This window comes from Microcaecilia unicolor, chromosome 9 (genome assembly GCF_901765095.1).
Source record: "Microcaecilia unicolor chromosome 9, aMicUni1.1, whole genome shotgun sequence".
Classification (NCBI taxonomy): Eukaryota; Metazoa; Chordata; class Amphibia; order Gymnophiona; family Siphonopidae; genus Microcaecilia; species Microcaecilia unicolor.
The window spans coordinates 146,501,766-146,519,655 of NC_044039.1; the positions used below are offsets into that span (position 1 = coordinate 146,501,766).

General features: G+C 44.9%; 1 protein-coding gene across 2 annotated transcripts; it reads right to left on the reverse strand.

The window, feature by feature from the left end:
• Positions 1 to 696: 696 nt before the first annotated feature.
• On the reverse strand, positions 697 to 7,067 carry CHAC1 (ChaC glutathione specific gamma-glutamylcyclotransferase 1). 2 transcript variants are annotated; one of them, XR_003943443.1, is made up of 4 exons: positions 6,693 to 7,067; positions 6,161 to 6,196; positions 3,875 to 5,743; positions 697 to 708 (listed from the first exon to the last, which is right to left on the reverse strand). XR_003943443.1 is itself a non-coding variant. In XM_030215367.1 (3 exons), exons 1-3 carry the CDS (start codon positions 6,960 to 6,962, stop codon positions 5,336 to 5,338), a joined length of 714 nt encoding a protein of 237 aa, XP_030071227.1. In that variant the 5' UTR covers positions 6,963 to 7,067; the 3' UTR covers positions 3,804 to 5,335. The 2 variants fall into 2 exon arrangements, 1 of the variants encoding a protein (XP_030071227.1); XM_030215367.1 differs by lacking the exon at positions 697 to 708 and having other exon boundaries at positions 3,804 to 5,743.
• Between the last annotated feature and the right edge of the window lie 10,823 nt (positions 7,068 to 17,890).

Consider the following 17,890-nt stretch of genomic DNA (forward strand, 5'->3'; position numbering starts at 1 on the left):
CCAACAAGATAAACTCATATGTGTATACCTTACCTTGATTTGTACCTGCCTTTTTCAGGGCACAGACCGTACAAGTCTGCCCAGCAGTATTTCCCGCCTCCCATCACTGGCTCTGGTACAGACCGTATAAGTCTGCCCTCCACTATCCTCGCCTCCCAACCACCAACCTCTCTTCCCCCACCTGCTCCGCCACCCAATTTCGGCTAAGCTTCTGAGGATCCATTCCTACTGCAATAAATGTATCTTTCTTTTACGGTTTTTATTCTTTTTGTTGATTGTATAGTAAAACCCCATAGAAGCCATTTGTTTGGCCCTTTGCTGTATAGCAAGATTCTCTAAATAAATAAATAAAAATGAATACATAACCTTGCAGCAGACTAGATACAATTTCTGTGTAGAGGCTGATCGGGTTTTCGGATTCAGCTCCAAAATTCGGGTTCGGATTTCCGCTGAAAATGCAGGCCAACCTCCCCCACCCACCTTGACAGAAAACAGGTCCCCCCATTCTGGGCCACCCACCATTCTGCTCTCCTACCCCCCACCCCCACCCCACACAGTAGGTCCTTCCTGGGCCTACCTTGTAAAGGCCCTGGTGGTGTAGTGGTGTCTTTTGTGCGAAGCATTCAAATTGCTCCTGCCCCCTTCATCTATACTGAAAACATGGTAGCCACGACTTCCTGCAGAGGTCATTTTGGAACTGGGAATGGCCTGAGCAGCAGACCTGCTCAGGCTATTTCCATTTCCAAAATGGTGGCCACAACTTCCTGCGGCAGTCTTGGCCACCATTGGGAGCAGGATCAACTCAGGATGCTCTTGCTCCAAAGACACCACTAGACCATTGGGGCCTTTACAAGGTAGGCCCAGGGAGGGCCTACCACAAGAGATGGGGGTGGGGAAGGAGGGCAAGGATAGCAGAAAGGTGGTCCGGGAGGAGGGGGGAAATGTGTTTTCTGTCAATGGGGTAGGGAGGAGGCTGGCCTGCAGCAGCGGTGATGATGGGGGGGGGGGGGGGGGGGGTTATGTCTACAGGTTTGGGTATGGTTAAAACCGAGCCACAGATTTCTGCTGTGGATTTGGTCGGCCTCTATTTGTGTGTTGTCCTGTCTCTGTATGTAAATACTATTCTGCTAGAAGACCAACTATAGCTGGTTGAACCACTCCAAGCAATTCTTTCCCTATGCATCACTGCAATGCCAAGCTTTAATGGCAGGAGCAAGGAATGGGATTAGGCATGGAAGCTCCACCACCTCCCTGCTTCACTTCTCTTCCAGAGTCCTACACAGATTGCTGACTATCCTTTGTGTTTGAGGAGTCTATTCAGTGGAGTTAGATTAAGATCCAATCATGGGTCGAGAATAAACTGTGCTAAAATACAGACAATCCTAGGAAGCTTTCAAACTTTTCTGACCTGAGCAAACCCAGAATAAGTTCACATACCCAGTGTACCTGAATGTAACTGACCTTGAGCTACTACTGAAAAAGGTGTGAGCAAAATCCAAATTAATTAAACAAAAAACTGTTCACTCTTTCGGTTAGTTGTATCTGTGAAGTGTCTTTGGTATCTGGCATCTAGCTAGTGTCTTCATGATGATTCAGCTTTAAAAATGATTCCTGATGCTTTCAGGCTACAATTATTCTCTTATACATGCTCGCTTTTCACTAGGCATCATTTAATTACAGGAAATCTGATTATGATATTTAGATTATAAATCACACTGAAGAAGCTTAGGTGCAGATGCATAAATGAACAGAAATCCTAACAGTTTCAACTGTTTTAAGTCTTTCTAGGAGACAGCTTGCTATCATGTCTTTGCTGTCTCTCAATACTTTTATTTGCACTTCCATGGATCGAGCCTATGTTTGGATAATTTGCCCTTCAAGAACACACCAGGGCAGGATCTAGGCTAAATGGTACCCTATCTGAAAATTGAAATGGATACCCTCCCTTCAGTGGTAGCAGCTCTAGCACAGCACTGCCTCCTCCTCTAGGGATAATGGCTCCAGCAGGTTGAGCACCAAAAGGGATGCCTATGCTGCCTCACTGAAAAGCAGACAAATGTTTTATTAAAAAAACACAGGCATGTCTCAGGCTGGTATGCTAGATGTGGCAATTTTATAAGCAAATAAAATAATTGGTGTTTCAAGGTTGGAAACATATCTGCCCACATAGTGCTACCTGCAGATGTAAGTGGTGATTTTTTTAATATCTACAGCTGTATGATCCTGCAGTAAGGGCCATTTGCACCTTCCTTAGACATGCAAACTTTGTGTTAAGAGTTTGCATAATTTTGATGTGTACTTGCAATGTATATGTACATCATGCTATAAAATGCACCCCACACATGTAGGGTGAAAGAACCAGGGGCAGACTGACAGTGGTCAGGGACCCTGAGCAGTGAAGGTCATTAGGGCCCCCGCAGCCACTGCCCACTGCTGTAGCTCCACCTCTCCCCTCACACACCATCGCCGCCTTCCCTAGTCTTACCTTGAAGGGGCTGGTGGTCCAGTAGCTTCTATGGGGGCAGGAAAGAATCCCACTCTCTGCTGCCCACTGCTGATACTCTGCACGGTGGCGGCAACCCAGCAACACCACCATGTTTTCTGTAAAATGTCTGCAGTCTTACCATGGTAGTCTCACGAGTCTCAGCAGTCATTTTTAAACATGGAGGTGCCGGCACCGGCATGCAGAGTAGCAGCAGTGGGCAGGAAAGAGGGAGATTCTTTCCTGCCCCCACAGAAGCCACTAGACCACCAGGCCCTTCAAGGTAGGACTAAGGAGGGCTGCAGTGGTGGAAAACTGGTTAGAGCCTCTGGGCCCTTGGGTAGTGCCTGGTTGCATGAATGGTCAGACCCCCCCCCCCCCCCCCCGGAAAGAACTACACAAAACATCCCTCTTTTCCAAAGTACTCATGTTTTTTTTTTCTCTTGGTTTTCTCTCTCTCATAGCAACACAGTAAATGACAACAGATAAAAGACCCAACGGTCTATCCAGTCTGCTCAACAAGGTGACTTTACAAAGCTGTGCCATGTGTAAAACCACCCACAGTTGTATTTTGCTGGTTACATGCAACTCATTTTTACATAGCTAGAAAAGGTAGTCCCTGTACACAAGCACCAAGACACAACTTGTGTAATGATTTCTTGGCAGACTGTGCTTTCCCTAGTCATCTTCACCCGCACCCTTTTCTGGCTAAGGCTGGGTACTCATTTAGTAAGCAAAGTGGGTGGATGGGTGAGTTGGCCAAAGCCTGGCTACCTGACAGAAATACCATGTTAACGCAAGAGTCAGATTCGGTTCATGAGTGCAATAGGCAAGCAACCTACGGATTGCAGCCTGAGGCCTACATATCTCACTGGTACCCAAAGCCTATAAAATTGTTTCCATTATGGGGAAGGTCATGGGATAGTGCACCAGCTTAGCAGCAGCCCCTTGTACATGGTGTCATGAACAGTTCTTGAGCACCTCTCCTTTGTATGAACCTGAAGTGTGACAGCTGCTTGTAGCACAGGATTCACTGAATACTAGAGTGAGGGAGATGGGGTAATTTATTCCCTTTCCCCTGTAGGACTGGTGCCTGTACTTCAACCCCTTAGGAATTTTCAGTCTAGTTTCAAAATATAAACACACAGAGTGTCAGTTTTCTGGATGTCAGTTTTATTACTGATCATATGTAAAAAAAAAATCCTCCTTATATACATATAAGTTAGCACAGTAACAGTTATGACAGTATAACACTGAAACTTGACTAGGCGGTGGTGGATGTTCTTAATACAGCCATTCACTCTTTTTTTTTTTTTTTTTTTTAACAATGTGAACAGAGCTCCTAAGTGCATGTCATAAGTCAAGTAATGTCATTGCTAATGCACCAAGCACTGGTGCACCACCTTCAGTTCTCTGCCCTTCCTCACAGCAAATCCAAAATCAGCCAGTCTTCAGCTTTTCATAGTATCAAAGGCAGGCAGAATCCAGCCAGCTGTGTGTGTGTGCACTCAAGAGAAGCACCTTGGGTACAGAAAGAACCTTCTCTACACATACATGAAGTTCAGTACATATGGACATACATATTTGCATTCTCCTGCCAGCAGGTGTAGTGTCACTACATGCAAGATTAAAAACAAAACAAAACACATCAAGTATCACAGGATAACCATTTGCATTGCACAACCCTGACAATACAGTACATCCATACACTGAGAACCAGCAGGAGCATCTCACCATAGCAGCAATTTCATGTTCCTCCCTTTACCTGCATGTTAGTATCCAGCACCAACTTCTCAACTTAGTTCAGACTACTGGGAATTTCCATTGTGACAGCAAGGCTATCCTTCGTACAAGTCACTTCTGAAAGCCATGTACCAGGGCAGACAGAATTCAAAAACACAGAGGTGGTCATGGCAAGCCCTACATCAACAGGAGCCAGGGCTCCACACCTCAGCTACATACACTGGATTGAAACAGTCCAGCAATAGATGAGCAGTATTCACACTGAGATAGTACATCTTAAAGTTTAAAAAAAGTTAAAAAAAAAAAAATATGTTCCAATCACCAGAACTCAGTGCATGAATACTAACTCCTTAAGAATGCTGGCTAACAGCTGTCACCAATCATCAGCCTGAATGCCCATGCGCTACATACTGAAGGCAGGTCACCCTTTCTAAGGTAGCTCTATTCTGCAGCACTACATGAATGATGCCAAGCTTGGAGGTAGAGTAATGAACCAGCAGAGGCCTGCTCCTCTGGCTTTCAACAAAAATAAAATAAAATTCTGTGCCATTGCAAAGTAATAAAGCAAAACGCTATGCTCTCTTCTTCCAAAAATCCCTAGTTACAAAGATAGATAGATATACACACACACACTCCCCAATCCACTTAAATGTCAGAACAAGACCAAGGTCTAACAAGATTTAAACAAGACGTGGAAAAGTACATAAAGTGTTAAAAAGGTTGACTTTGGAAAGATGTTTCTCATCCTTGGAAATGAGCTATGAGAAAGATTTACTTTCTGGGATCTGCTTGTAAGCCAGCCTGGTCATTGTCAGAGACGGGCTGCTAGGCTGAATCAGCCTGGCTTTTCTTAAATGTTCTTTTTTTGTTGTTGTTGTTACATTTGTACTCCACGCTTTCCCACTCATGGCAGGCTCAATGCGGCTTACATGGGGCAATGGAGGGTTAAGTGACTTGCCCAGAGTCACAAGGAGCTATGTCAATGGGCCGTTCCACCATTTTAAATAAGACATTTGTATAATATAATGGTGGTTCCTGTGCTGGTAAAAACCATGAACCTATGACTCCACCTGGATTATAATGTCAGACAGTATCTGTTAAAAACAATTCTTAGCACAGTACAGCGAGGGGATCATCTGGGCTGTAGAAGCAGGGCAGGATAGCTATAAGAGCCTCTTCAATTTGAAACAGGTGCTTGTCCTCTGCTTCAGGACAAAAGAAACGCATGAAGTCTGCCAGTCGCAACAAGTACTCAATGTTATGTCCAGAGCAGCCACTGGATACTATGATTTGAGCAGCAATATCCTCTTCAGAAGCTGGGCCAAGGTAGGAGGGGTTCTGAGGGGTTGCAATGTAAACCAGCGCCATAATGGTTCCACTGGGCCCTTCATCTTGTGGGTAAAAATTCACAATCTTTGTGGCATAGCCTCCCAAAACTGATTCCCGAACGTTCAGGTACTGGAGGGACAGCTCAATCTGCTCACCACACACCTCATAAGCGATACCCCATGTGCAACACTGAAATCACAAGAAGAAAAAAAAAGGTTATTTAAATCACCAGGAAATACCATCACTGAAAAGGATAGAGGAGGGCAGGAGAACAGCATAAACATGGCCAGATAACCCATTCTGATGTTTTATAACAAGAATCCAAAGGGTGCAATTTAAGGGGCTATATCTAAGATTTGAAATTATAAACCTGATACCCATTAGAAGTAATTTAATTCAAAGAAGTAAAACAATCTAACTTGTGGACAAGGATTTAGGATTTCTTTGTTTACCCTTCACCCTGAACGCAGAGATCAAGCAATCCTTAGCACTTTGTTGAGTCTGCAAAGTACAATGAGTTGCACATTGCACCCATGTTTACCTCCAGTGTACCCTGTTACAGAAAATGCATGCACTAAGACTCGAAAATAGGATAAGACAACTTACATCATAATCTTCTTGGAGGGTGACCACTCGGCCAGGCTGGGAGAAAAGAAAGAAAAAAAAATTAACATTCATGCTGAATTAAACCAACAAATAGTACTATTTTAGCTTTTCAGTTAACTGTTTGCAACTTGTCTAGAAAATTAGTAAGCACTTGTCAATGCAAATAATTCACTGACACGCAGGTTGAAGACGCCTGGCTATTCAATTAACTGATGACTACTAAGCTTAAATGGGATAATAACAAAAATAATTTGCAAGACTTGAATCTGTATAATATCTGCCCAGGAAGGCAGATCTTTCACCCCCACTGCTAAGTCTTTTCATTTTCCACCCCCCTAGGCTATGGTGGCATCTTCTGCACACGCTTCAGGATGGGGTGGGCACAGACCAGACCTAGGTTCCCCACCTATGCTTCTCCCGTAGCGTGGATGGGGGAGAAAGAGAGGGATGGGCAGAGGATAGGAATTAGAGAAGGGGATACCAACACAGATTTGGGTTGGGAATGGGAGGTCTTTTCCCTATCGGTGTTTACCATTCGCTCGTTGCCGCGATGGAAAGTGTCACCCTGCCAGAACTTGCGGCTGTAGCCCTGGATGAATCCCACTTTGCTGGAGGTGAACTGGAAGTCCGGCTTCCAGACGAGGGAGCCGTAGCCGAAGATCCAGAGGCTTTTCTCGGCGCTCTGCTCAGCAGTGGGGGCTGGCTCCATGTCGGCTGCAGTGAGGATGATGGAGAGACGGCGCCGGGTGGGCTCAGGGGGCGCTGCTCGGGGCTTTCTGTCGCCTTCCGATTTTATGTACATCAGAAGACGTAGTCTGTAGTGAGGGGGCAGATGATGGTGGACGGTGGTGGTGGTGGTGGTGGGCAAGTGGATTGCAGATAACGTAGGAACCCACTGCTAGAATCAGTACAGGTGAACCGATGATGAGATTTTCTAGTTCACCCTGAGCTTAAATAACCGGCAACCGCTAAGCTCCGCCCATCATAAGCAGTGGGTCCTCCCCTACGCGCTCCATACAACCAATCAACTACAGCCTTCCGGTTTCCCTTTCTCCAATCAGCGCTTCGTAAGCACCTTATTCGGAACGTGCCTCCCGGTTTCCCGGCAGAACGTAAGCGGATTGGCTACCGGGAAAGTCCGTGACGTCACGTCATACGCTCTCTGATTGGTGAACAAAGATGCCGGGTCTGTGAATTGCAAAGTTCCTGGAATGATGCAACTGGCGGCGGCTGTTTCAGGGCTCGCAGCACATAGAGCAAACTGATCTCGGATTGCATCAGTCAGCCCCGCCTGCCTTTCACACTCTTTCGTTCCGCTTGTCATTTGAAAAAGGACAGCGATGCTTTCTTGCAGAAGTGTTCTTTCTCACACACTAGCTGTAAACACGGGCTCCTTCATTTGGAAATTTACCACAATATTTCGAGCTCCTACACCTTGCCACCTTTCCTTTTTCTTTTTTTTTCATTGTAGTTTTTTTTTAATTGGCAGTGTTAGCCATATAGTGTAATATTGCAGATAAACAGCTTGCAATTCTTTAAAGACTGCTTTTAAAATTATGTGCAAAATGCACACATGAAAGTGACAGTTGATCTTCATTTTGCAAGAAAATATAGTTAATTCGTCAGTAAATAATGTAAAATAGAAACACAGAAAAATGTAGGCAAATAAAGGGAAATGGGACTTGATATACCGCCTTTCTGAGGTTTTTGCATATGGCCTAGCCAGTCTGCCCATCCATGCCATCTACTCTCCCTATCTCTTCCTTAGAGATCCTATGTACTTGTCCCAAGCTCTCTTGAATTCAGATACCTTTTTTGTTTCCACCACTTCCACTGGGAAGCTGTTCCACAAATTCACCACTCTTTCTGTGAAAAAGTATTTTCTCAGGTTACTTTTGAGTCCGACCCCTTTCACCTTCATCCTAATCCCCCTGAGCAGTGGCGTGCAGTGACATTTATAGCAGGGGATTCAGTAGATGTGCTAAACATTTGTGCAATGCATACCTACAGCTACTACTACTTATAATTTCTATAGCGCTACTAGACGTACGCAGTGCTGTACACTTGAACATGAAGAGACAGTTCCTGCTCGACAGAGCTTACAATCTAATTAGGACAGACAAACACAACAAACAAGAGATAAGGGAATATTAAAGTGAGGATGATAAAATAAGGGTTCTGAACAAGTGAATAAGGGTTAGAAGTTAAAAGCAGCATCAAAAAGGTGGGCTTTTAGCTTAGATTTGAAGATGGCCAGAGATGGAGCTTGATGTACTGGCTCAGGAAGTCTATTCCAGGCATATGGTACAGCAAGATAAAAAGAACAGAGTCTGGAGTTAGCGGTGGAGAACAGGGGCGTAGCCACAGGTGGGCCTGGATGGGCCCAGGCCCACCCACTTTCCCTCCAGGCCCACCCAACATCCCTTGCATGTCGCGCGCTGCCTTTTCTCCGCATCAAGAGCTTTACCTGCAACGGAAATGCTCGTCCTCCCCGCCGGCGCTGCCTCAGTCCCTGCACACTACCCTGCCTCTGTCCCTGCCTGTATTCTTTTCTTCGATCATCGCGTCGCCGGCAGCGCTGCCATTCACTCAGGCAGCTCCGCTCCCCTCTGCCGCGTCCATCCGGCTCTTTCTGATGCACTTCCTGTTTACGTAGGGCCAGATGGACGCGGCAGAGGGGAGCGGAGCTGCCTGAGTGAATGGCAGCGCTGCCGGCGACGCGACGATTGAAGAAAAGAATGCAGGCAGGGACAGAGGCAGGGTAGCGTGCAGGGACCGAGGCAGCGCCGGCGGCCCGGCAGGGAGGACAAGCATTTCCGTTGCAGGCGCGGTGGGACGCAGGGGTGGAGAGAGAGAGGCAGGGAAGGGCATGGAAGCTGCCTTGCAGCAATTCTTCTAGGCCGCCACACTACAGCAGTGGCCAGGAGGAGAAACTAGTGGTTGGGCATCAGTGTCCCATGAGAGGGGGTGGGGTGGAGAGAGTGAGTGAGACGGTGGGGTGGAGAGATAATTGTTTGACATGGGGGAAGGGAGAGATGCAGGAGGAAAGGAGAGGGAGAATTGTTTGATATGGGTGTGGTGGGGAGAGGAAGGGAAAGGCTGCAGAGGAGTGGCAAAGAACGATAGAGGAAAAAAGTGTTGGACATGACAGTGGAGGGAAGGGAGTGAGAGATGAGAGAGGGAAATATTGAACATGGCTGGAGGGGAGAGAAAAAGATGTTAGACCAGGGGCTCAAGGCAGGGAGAGAGAGAGAGAGAAAGAAAGAGTTAGTGGACAATATGGGAGAGATGTTGGACATAGAGGTGGAGCAAAGGGAAGGAGAGATGCTGCACAAGAGAGGAGGAAGAGGGAGATATTGGATCCAGGGGCAGAAGGGAGATATGCTGGACAATGGGTAAGAGAGAGAAATGCAGGACAATGGAGGGAGGGGTAGGAGGGAGGGGACAGGCATATGCTGGTGGGGGGAGGGGTAAAGGGAGATGTCAGGCTATGAGAGTGAAGAGAGGATAAAGAGAGAGGGGAGATGGTAATGAAATGAATGAGAGGATAGTGATTACAGATGGTAGAAATATGGTAATGGTGCGTAGATTGAAGATGGAAGGGAATGGAAGGCTGGGAAGGAGTGAGTTTGGATATGGGTGAGCTAGTGGGTGAAAGGAGATATCTGAAAAGTAAAAAGGAGGAAAAAGTTTAGAAAGAGGGTTAAATTTGAATGGACAGAGGCAGAAAAGAACAAAAAACAGAAAGGAAAGGGCTAAAATGGAAAGATCAATATTTCAGAAGCAGTTGTAGTGAGGAAATGGAACGAGAGGAGATAAAAGACAAATGGACAACAGTTGCTTGAAGAATTAGCAGAAGACGACGGGAAAGTGGGAAGGAGAAACTGAAACCAACATGATAGAAAAATAAAATGTTCAGACAACAAAAGGTAGAAAAATAATTTTATTTTGAACGTTTTAAATGGAATATGTTAGCTTTGGGAAATGTTCATAGCAGATGTCTTTTATTGTGTTCAGTAGAATAGGAAATGCATTTTTGTTTTTATTTCTCCAGTGTTGCACTAAATGTTGAGATTCTCAGTTCAATTTTTGTCTACATATTTTTATTTCTAATTTGTAATCCCTTGTTCTGTATTTGGTGATGGTCTGTCAGTGTGAGACTGTAATGGCAGATGGGGAGATTAAAGAGGAGAGGGCTTCATTATTTTCTGCCCTGGGCCCCAGCATGGCTAACAGCAGCCCTGACCCTTGCTGTAGCTGGTGGGGATCCCCAAGCCCTGCTAGCTGAGGACCTCCACTGAAGGTGGCCAGAAATCCCTTCTGCTGAGCTTGGCAGATGGGGGCAGCATCCTTGAGTCACTGACAACTAAGCATGCATGGGGTGCCACTATCGGTGGCTCAAGGAGTTGTTGCTTCCGACCAAGCTTGGTAAAAGTAAATTCTGGCCATCTTTGGTGGAAGTTTTCAGGTGACAGAGATTGGGGATCTTCATCAGCTAAAGTATTTATCTTTTGAGTTGGGAAATGCTGGGGGAGGGGGTTAGAGAGAAAATTTTGTGCCCACCCACTTTGGGTTCAGGCCCACCCAAAATTGGCTGTCTGGCTACGCCACTGGTGAAGAAGGGTGCAGATAAGAGATATTTACCCAGTGAACGGAGTTCTCAGGGAGGAATGTAGGGAGAGATGAGAGTGGAGAGGTACTGAGGAGCTGCAGAATGAATGCACTTATAGGTCAATAAGAGGAGTTTGAACTGTATGCAGAAACGGATAGGGCTAATATGAGCATAACGACACTGGTGGAATATTAGTCATGCAGCAGAATTTTGAACAGAAGAGGAGAGAGATGGCTAAGTGAGAGACCTTTGAGAAGCAAGTTGCAATAGTCTAAGCGAGAGGGAAATCCTGAAAACCAGATGGGACTGTGGCCCTCAAGGACCAAGGCTGGACACCCCTGCAGCAGGGAAATCCAGCAACACTGATTTTTTTTTTTTTAATGTGATGTTCAGTTTTGAAGAGGAAAGCGGATAATTTATCATAACAATGCAGTCGGGGCACAACTCAGACACATGACCCAGATAAGTGATTGGTTATATTTACCTTGCATGTTTAGGTGTGTTAAGTCAATAGTGAGGCAAGGAATTTAAGACTGGTTGGGCACACATGAAAAACCACATAAAAAGAAAAAATATAGAAATTTGTTGTACCAGTCTGTTAGCACTTGCATTGGGATATAACATTTTCAAAAGATAAACAGGAGCAATCCAATGAATGAGGTGCTACACCACTAAGCCATAGAGATTGTCTGGGCGTTATTTATAGTGGGAATATCTGAGGGTGCTCCTTAATAAAACAGCTAATGAAGAAATACACCACTTGTTGGCAGCAGGTTTTCTGTTTTTTTGTGAGAGACAGTTTGTATCTATTTACCAGAGATTAGCTACACATAACTAAAGCAGAAGTTCTTCCAGAATTGTTCTGCCTTTTTTTTTTTTAACGTGCAAGTGCATATCTTTGAGGAACGAGGGGATTTAAAGAGAAAATTCCCAAAATGTTGTCCCTGTACTCACACCTCCTCCACTTCCACCTGTCATGTGAGTGGTAGCAAATCTGGTCTATTCTGAATTACTTTGTCCCAGACCCATGGGCCAATGATCAAAAGTCAACACGAGCACTAAAGGCCATTAGTGCTGTTTTTGCGCACACACTCAACAATGTGGGATAATCAGCAGGGTTACTGCCGTAAACAGCAAGCATGTCAGGCACTTGCGCAGATGGCATGTAAATGTAGTCAATCTCATGTACATAAGGTCATTTCCTATTCCTCCTAGATGATCAAAAACTAGCGCCGCAATGAACAGATCTGATTGAACGGCATTAGACAGAAAACAACGCCGCAAATTGTCGAGCAGGTCCCATCAGCGCAAAAAAAAAGTTATGTATGTGTAATTACCTGCTTTCTCTCCTTCCCACGTGAGCCGGAAGTCGTGCCAGAAGGACAAGCCCAGAAGACAGTTTCTTCTTCCAGGCGTGCTCTGAAGAGTTTTTCGTCAGTTTCAAGTGACAAAAAAGCATTACTTTTAAGCCCCCCCCCCCCCCCACACACACAAACGATGGGGCTACTCAAATACACATGTCAAGTCACTTACCTCAAACTGGTCTGTGATGCCACAAAAAAGCCAGAAGGAAAGGCGCTACAAGCACAGTCAAATGAGGTACAAAGCCAATGCAAACAGACTAGGGCCACCTATAGAACAACAGGGCAAGCTATCTTTTTATGGTATTTTCAGACAGCATGTTTTGTCGCGCTTTATGGCAGGGTGCACTTTACGAGTTGTCCTACACGAGGACCACACGGTGGTGCGCCCCACCTATGCACATGAGCATTGTTCCTGGCTTCTTTTTAGTGCATCAGATTAGTGCGCGTGTGCCCTGGCTGCTTAGCATATTTTATCACACTGTTTAGAGGGGTTAGCGCTACTACAGCGCTGCTCATATCTGCATATATTAACTCTGATCACGACTGTGCTGCTATTCCATGCTACTACGGCGGTGGAACGGCGGCATTTTGAAAGCGCTATCCTGAATAGCGCCGGATTTTGATCATTGGCCCACCAGAGCACTACCATGCACTATAATGCAGGGCACCATGCACTACCATGTTAGATAGCCAGAAAGGATTTGTCTGTGCAACATCATTTATTCCCTTTCTCACGTTACTGCCTGCTATTTTCTTCTGTTATGATGCTTGATTATGTATCCTGCTGTCCAGCATTAATTTACAAAGACCTTTTGTGTGCAGACAGTTTAAGAGTAATTAGACATCTCTCCAGCCCCCTGCTCATTTTCTTGAGATATTTAAGACATTTGTCAGCTTCAGGAGAAGAAAGAATTAAAGTGGAGTTTCTTTAAAGTGTGGTAAGCATCCTGCTGTATACAATTAGTCTAAGAACCAAGGTCAAAAAGCACTGTGGCAGTATTTGCAAGCTTTACGCCTTGGGCACTTCACACATCCCAGGTCATGTAATCTTCATTCATGGCTGCTGCTTGATCATTAAGAGGGTTAATATTAACAACTTAACAGCTAATGTTAGAAAATCAGTTCATTCCTGTCAAGATAACTGGAAGTGCTTTCCAGACTGTACAGGTCTGAATTTATGCTTTCTGGACTATGGACTGTTCCAATAGGGCTGATGAGGGAAGAAGGGGAGAAATGGTGGTCTAAAAACACATTAGACACGTTCAACCCAACTCAGTCTGAGCCTGAATTCAGTTGTTTACAATATCCTAGTAATACATTCTGATAATGTGGCAGGGAGAGACACACTAGCGTTTTTGCACAAAAGGAAAGCCAAGTTATGGAATAGCAATCTTTTATGATGGTAGACTGGATGACTCAGAGGGCCGACTGTGGCACAGATTTATAAAGACTGTACAGAAAGCGAGCCTTTTCCAAATGAAGAAAAACTCTGGAACGAGAGGGCATAGGATGAAGTTAAGAGGAAATAGGCTTAGGAGGAATCTAAGAAAATACTATTTCACAGAAAGGGTGGTGGATGCGTGGAATGGCCTCCCGGTGGAGGTTGTGGAGATGAGGACTGTGTGGGACAGGCACGTGGGATCTCTTAGGAAAAGGAGTAGCTAATGGTTACTGAGGAAGGGCAGACTGGATGGGCCCTTATCTGCTGTCCTGATTCTATGTTTCTATTTCTCGGTCATCAGTTGAAACCTGACTTCAGTTAAGAGTGACTGAAAGGTCCAGATGGAGTTTTCTTTCCCATGCTGAGCCCAATTCATCAGTCTTTTCCCTAGAGACAAGGTCAGATTCACTAAGCTTTGTTTTCCTCACAGACATGGCATGGGAGACGAGCCTTGGTAACTCAGAGCCTTTGTGTTTAGGAGAAAAAGCTTAGTAAATCTGGTGCTTAGTGGCTTCTGTGAAATGAGTAGATGGTCTCAATCCAATTCACAGTGGGCAGGTGCTCGTATCACTAAATACCAGTCTCTCTACAAGAAAACAAAGATTGAGCCACAGAGCAGGAACTATCTCTTATCCCTGGCACTGGTCCCTTTGAAGCAGGGGTGAAATACACTGACAGGGCACTGTCGCTATTGATACCTTATATACTTGCACTGTGGCCAGCTGGAGGACCTTGATTTCACAGTTCAGCACCTTTCATGAGCACTAGGATAAAAAAGACTGTTCTGATGTCAAATGTGTATAATGATGAGGTACAGAGGTCATATTTAATGGGAAATATTAAAACACATACTTATGGGGAGATGGTTGTACTATAAAAAGATATTACACACAGTACTGATAAAATGATTTTCACCTAATTTAGGGGTCTTTCTATCAAGCTACAGTTAACTTTTGCACTCACTTCCTGGGTAACACAAAATTTACCATGCGTTAAGTACAAAGGCTGTGTGGTAAATGCAAGAGGTATGGACACCATCTGTTCTACATTTACTGCACAGGACAATGGTTACCGCAGAGGCACTGCATTAAATTTAGTGCCTGACAGCATGGAAGCACCTTGCGTGTAACATGGTACATGCCAATAGCAGAATGAAAATCCTCTTAGTACTCTTCCGATCCACCTCTCGCTGGTGTCTCCACCCTGACCCCAAGCTCCAACATAATAAATGCCCTTCCTCAAGTCTGACCCTCCAACTTATACCCAGCCCCCCCCCCACTTGATCACTCTGACCCCTCCTTACAAATTCAACAGTCCCTGAAAGCCTTCCAATTCAACCCAATCCCTTGCCAAGGAAAACCCTCCCCCTGCAGCTCAGAAACGTGCCCTCTTCCCTGCTCAACCCCCCTATACCTTACTCAGGAGTCCACTGAGGTATGAGGTCATCCACGGCAGCAGCGGTCCCCTCCACTGTCACTGGGTTGTCTCACAATATAGCAGTAGTACCCTGCGACAACTACTAGAGAGTCAGGTGACAGTTTGGAGGAAGCACTGACCTGAGCGGCAGCGGAGAGGGAGTGCTGCCACCTTGGATGTCCTCATACCTCAGTGAACTGCCAGGTAGGCCACAAGGGGGTGGGGGAGGGGAGGGAAGGGGGAACTGTAAGGCCCCATATTCAGCACTACGCAACCAGATAAGAGAGGCTCCTACCTGATTAAGTAGTAGTGACTGGATCATTCCTGGATTTTCAGCAGCACATTGCTGTACTGTGCCACTGAAAATCTGGGGGGGGGGGGGGGGGGCAGTCTGCAGGTCGAATCTGGGTGGAGCCAAGAGTTACCCAGGCACCATCAGTATTAAGCAGCAGTGTCTGAATAACTATCCAGTTAACAGGATAGTAAAAAAGGCTGTCCAAAGTTAACCAGGCAGATATGTGGTCCCCTGTCGAATATCTGCAGTACCTGGGTAATTCCCGGCACCTGTCTTGTGTCCGGATAGGTGTCAACACTGGATATCTGGTTCAGCTAATGGTGGTCAGCATCTAACAAAACTCGGACTTGCCTGCTGAATAATTATACTCCCTATATTTTCCCTTTATACTTCAAATTATGCGTGGGCTAAGCTTTCAGTCAGTTTTAGATGGTAGTGACTAGTCTTTTGTTATAAAGAAAAAAAAATAAAGATTCTCTTAATCTATTTGGAGCTCCCTGGTGATCATTACCTCTCTACCCTCATCTCCCCTTACGTTCCTACCCGTAACCTCCGCTCTCAAGACAAATCCCTCCTTTCAGTACCCTTCCCCACCACCGCCAACTCCAGGCTCCGCCCTTTCTGCCTTGCCTCACTCCATGCTTGGAATAAACTCCCTGAGCCCATACGCCAGGCCCCCTCCCTGCCCATCTTCAAATCCTTTCTCAAAGCCCATCTCTTCAATGTCACCTTTAGCATCTAACCACTATTCAAGAGATCTAGACTGCCCCAACTTGTCATTTCGTCCTTTAGATTGTAAGCTCCTTTGAGCAGGGACTGTCCTTTTTTGTTAAACTGTACAGCGCTGCGTAACCCTAGTAGCGCTCTAGAAATGTCAAGTAGTAGTAGTAGTAGTAGTAGTAGTCTGCATCAAACAAGAAACAATTCTATTTGGCAATAAAAACATCTTTAGAATTAAGAAAATGGGAGTGAGGGTGTTGCTCATAAACCTCAGTCTACTTGGGAATTTCAGCAGAAACTGAAGGAGTTCTACTGATGCCCCAGGGGAATACATAATAGTTAGTTATTACAGTCAGTGAGCTATAATAATACTCATGATAATGGATGTATAATAAACACTTGGCAAACTTCACCAACATCCTTATTTATTTTAAACAAAGAGAAAAAGAAATATATTTTTGTCTTGTTTGTAGAACGGTGGCTTGAGGGATAACTGTTGGTATATTTTTGACTTCTCTCTGCAGACCTAACCTAGCAAAATCATTCCTTTTTTTTGTTTTTTAAGCATTCCATAATAATGTCTTTGATTACATTTTCTTTTCAGGCTGCAAACTGCTCTTTGGCTGCATGGGGTCAGTTTCAAGCTTCCCAGAGTTACATTAATTCTCAGTTTTGGTACAGAAAACAAAAATAATCCCCTTCCTTCCCCTAAAAACCCCACAAAGAATAGCTTGAATAAGTACTGAAGTTACAAGACCTTTTAAAAGCTACAAGAATGACCTAATTCAGGACTTCATGGAAGACAGTTTTAGGGAAAACTAGTGACCTTGTCAAAAAAGAGATTCTCAGAGGGGCTTCCAGCTCTGGTCAGGATGTGAGTGGGAGTGTGTTCACCTAGCTCGACAGCAAGTGCATTATAAAACCGGGGTTTCTGGCAGATAGAGCCAGATTCATTAAATGGCACCCAAAAGATCTGAGCTAAGTACCAATTCTATAAAGGTTGCTTAACGCTCCATGATCTGACCGCACCTCGAATACTGTGTGCAATTCTGGTCACCGCATCTCAAAAAAGATATAGTGGAATTAGAAAAGGTACAGAGAAGGGCGATGAAAATGATAGAGGGGATGGGATGACTTCCCTTTGAGGAAAGGCTAAAGCAGCTAAGGCTCTTCAGCTTGGAGTAGATATGATAGAGGTCTATAAAATAACGAGTGGAATGGAACGGGTAGACATCAATCGCTTGTTTACTCTTTCCAAAAATACTAGGACTAGGAGGCATGCAATGAACCTACAAAGTAGTAAATTTAAAACAAATCGGATAAAATATTTCTTCACTCAGAGTAATTAAACTCTGCAATTTGTTGCCAGAGAATGTGGAAAAAGCAGTTGGCTTAGCAGGGTTTAAAAAAGGTTTGGATAACTTCGTAAAAGAAAAGTCCATAAGCCATTATTAGGATGGACTTGGGGAAAATCCACTGCTTATTTCCAGGATAAGCAGCATAAAATGTATTGTACTGTTTTGGGATCTTGCCAGGTACTTGTAACCTGGATTGGCCATTGTTGGAAACAGGATGCTGGGCTTGATGGACCTTCGGTCTGTCACAGTATGGCAATGCTTATGTTCTTATGTTCTAACCATGCTTATTGCAGGGAATGAGGACTTATGCCTGCTGAAATCTGATATAAATGCTCACACCCAACTGGTAGCAGTTGGGTACATAAATCTAAATATTCTATAATATTGCACCTAATTTCTGGGGACACCCCTGACCCTCTCATGTCCCCTATGACCATGCACCCTTTTGATTTGTGCGCTATGAAATTTAGGCATGCATATTATAGAATAGGGTATAGGGCAGATGTGCAGGCAACTCCTAATTA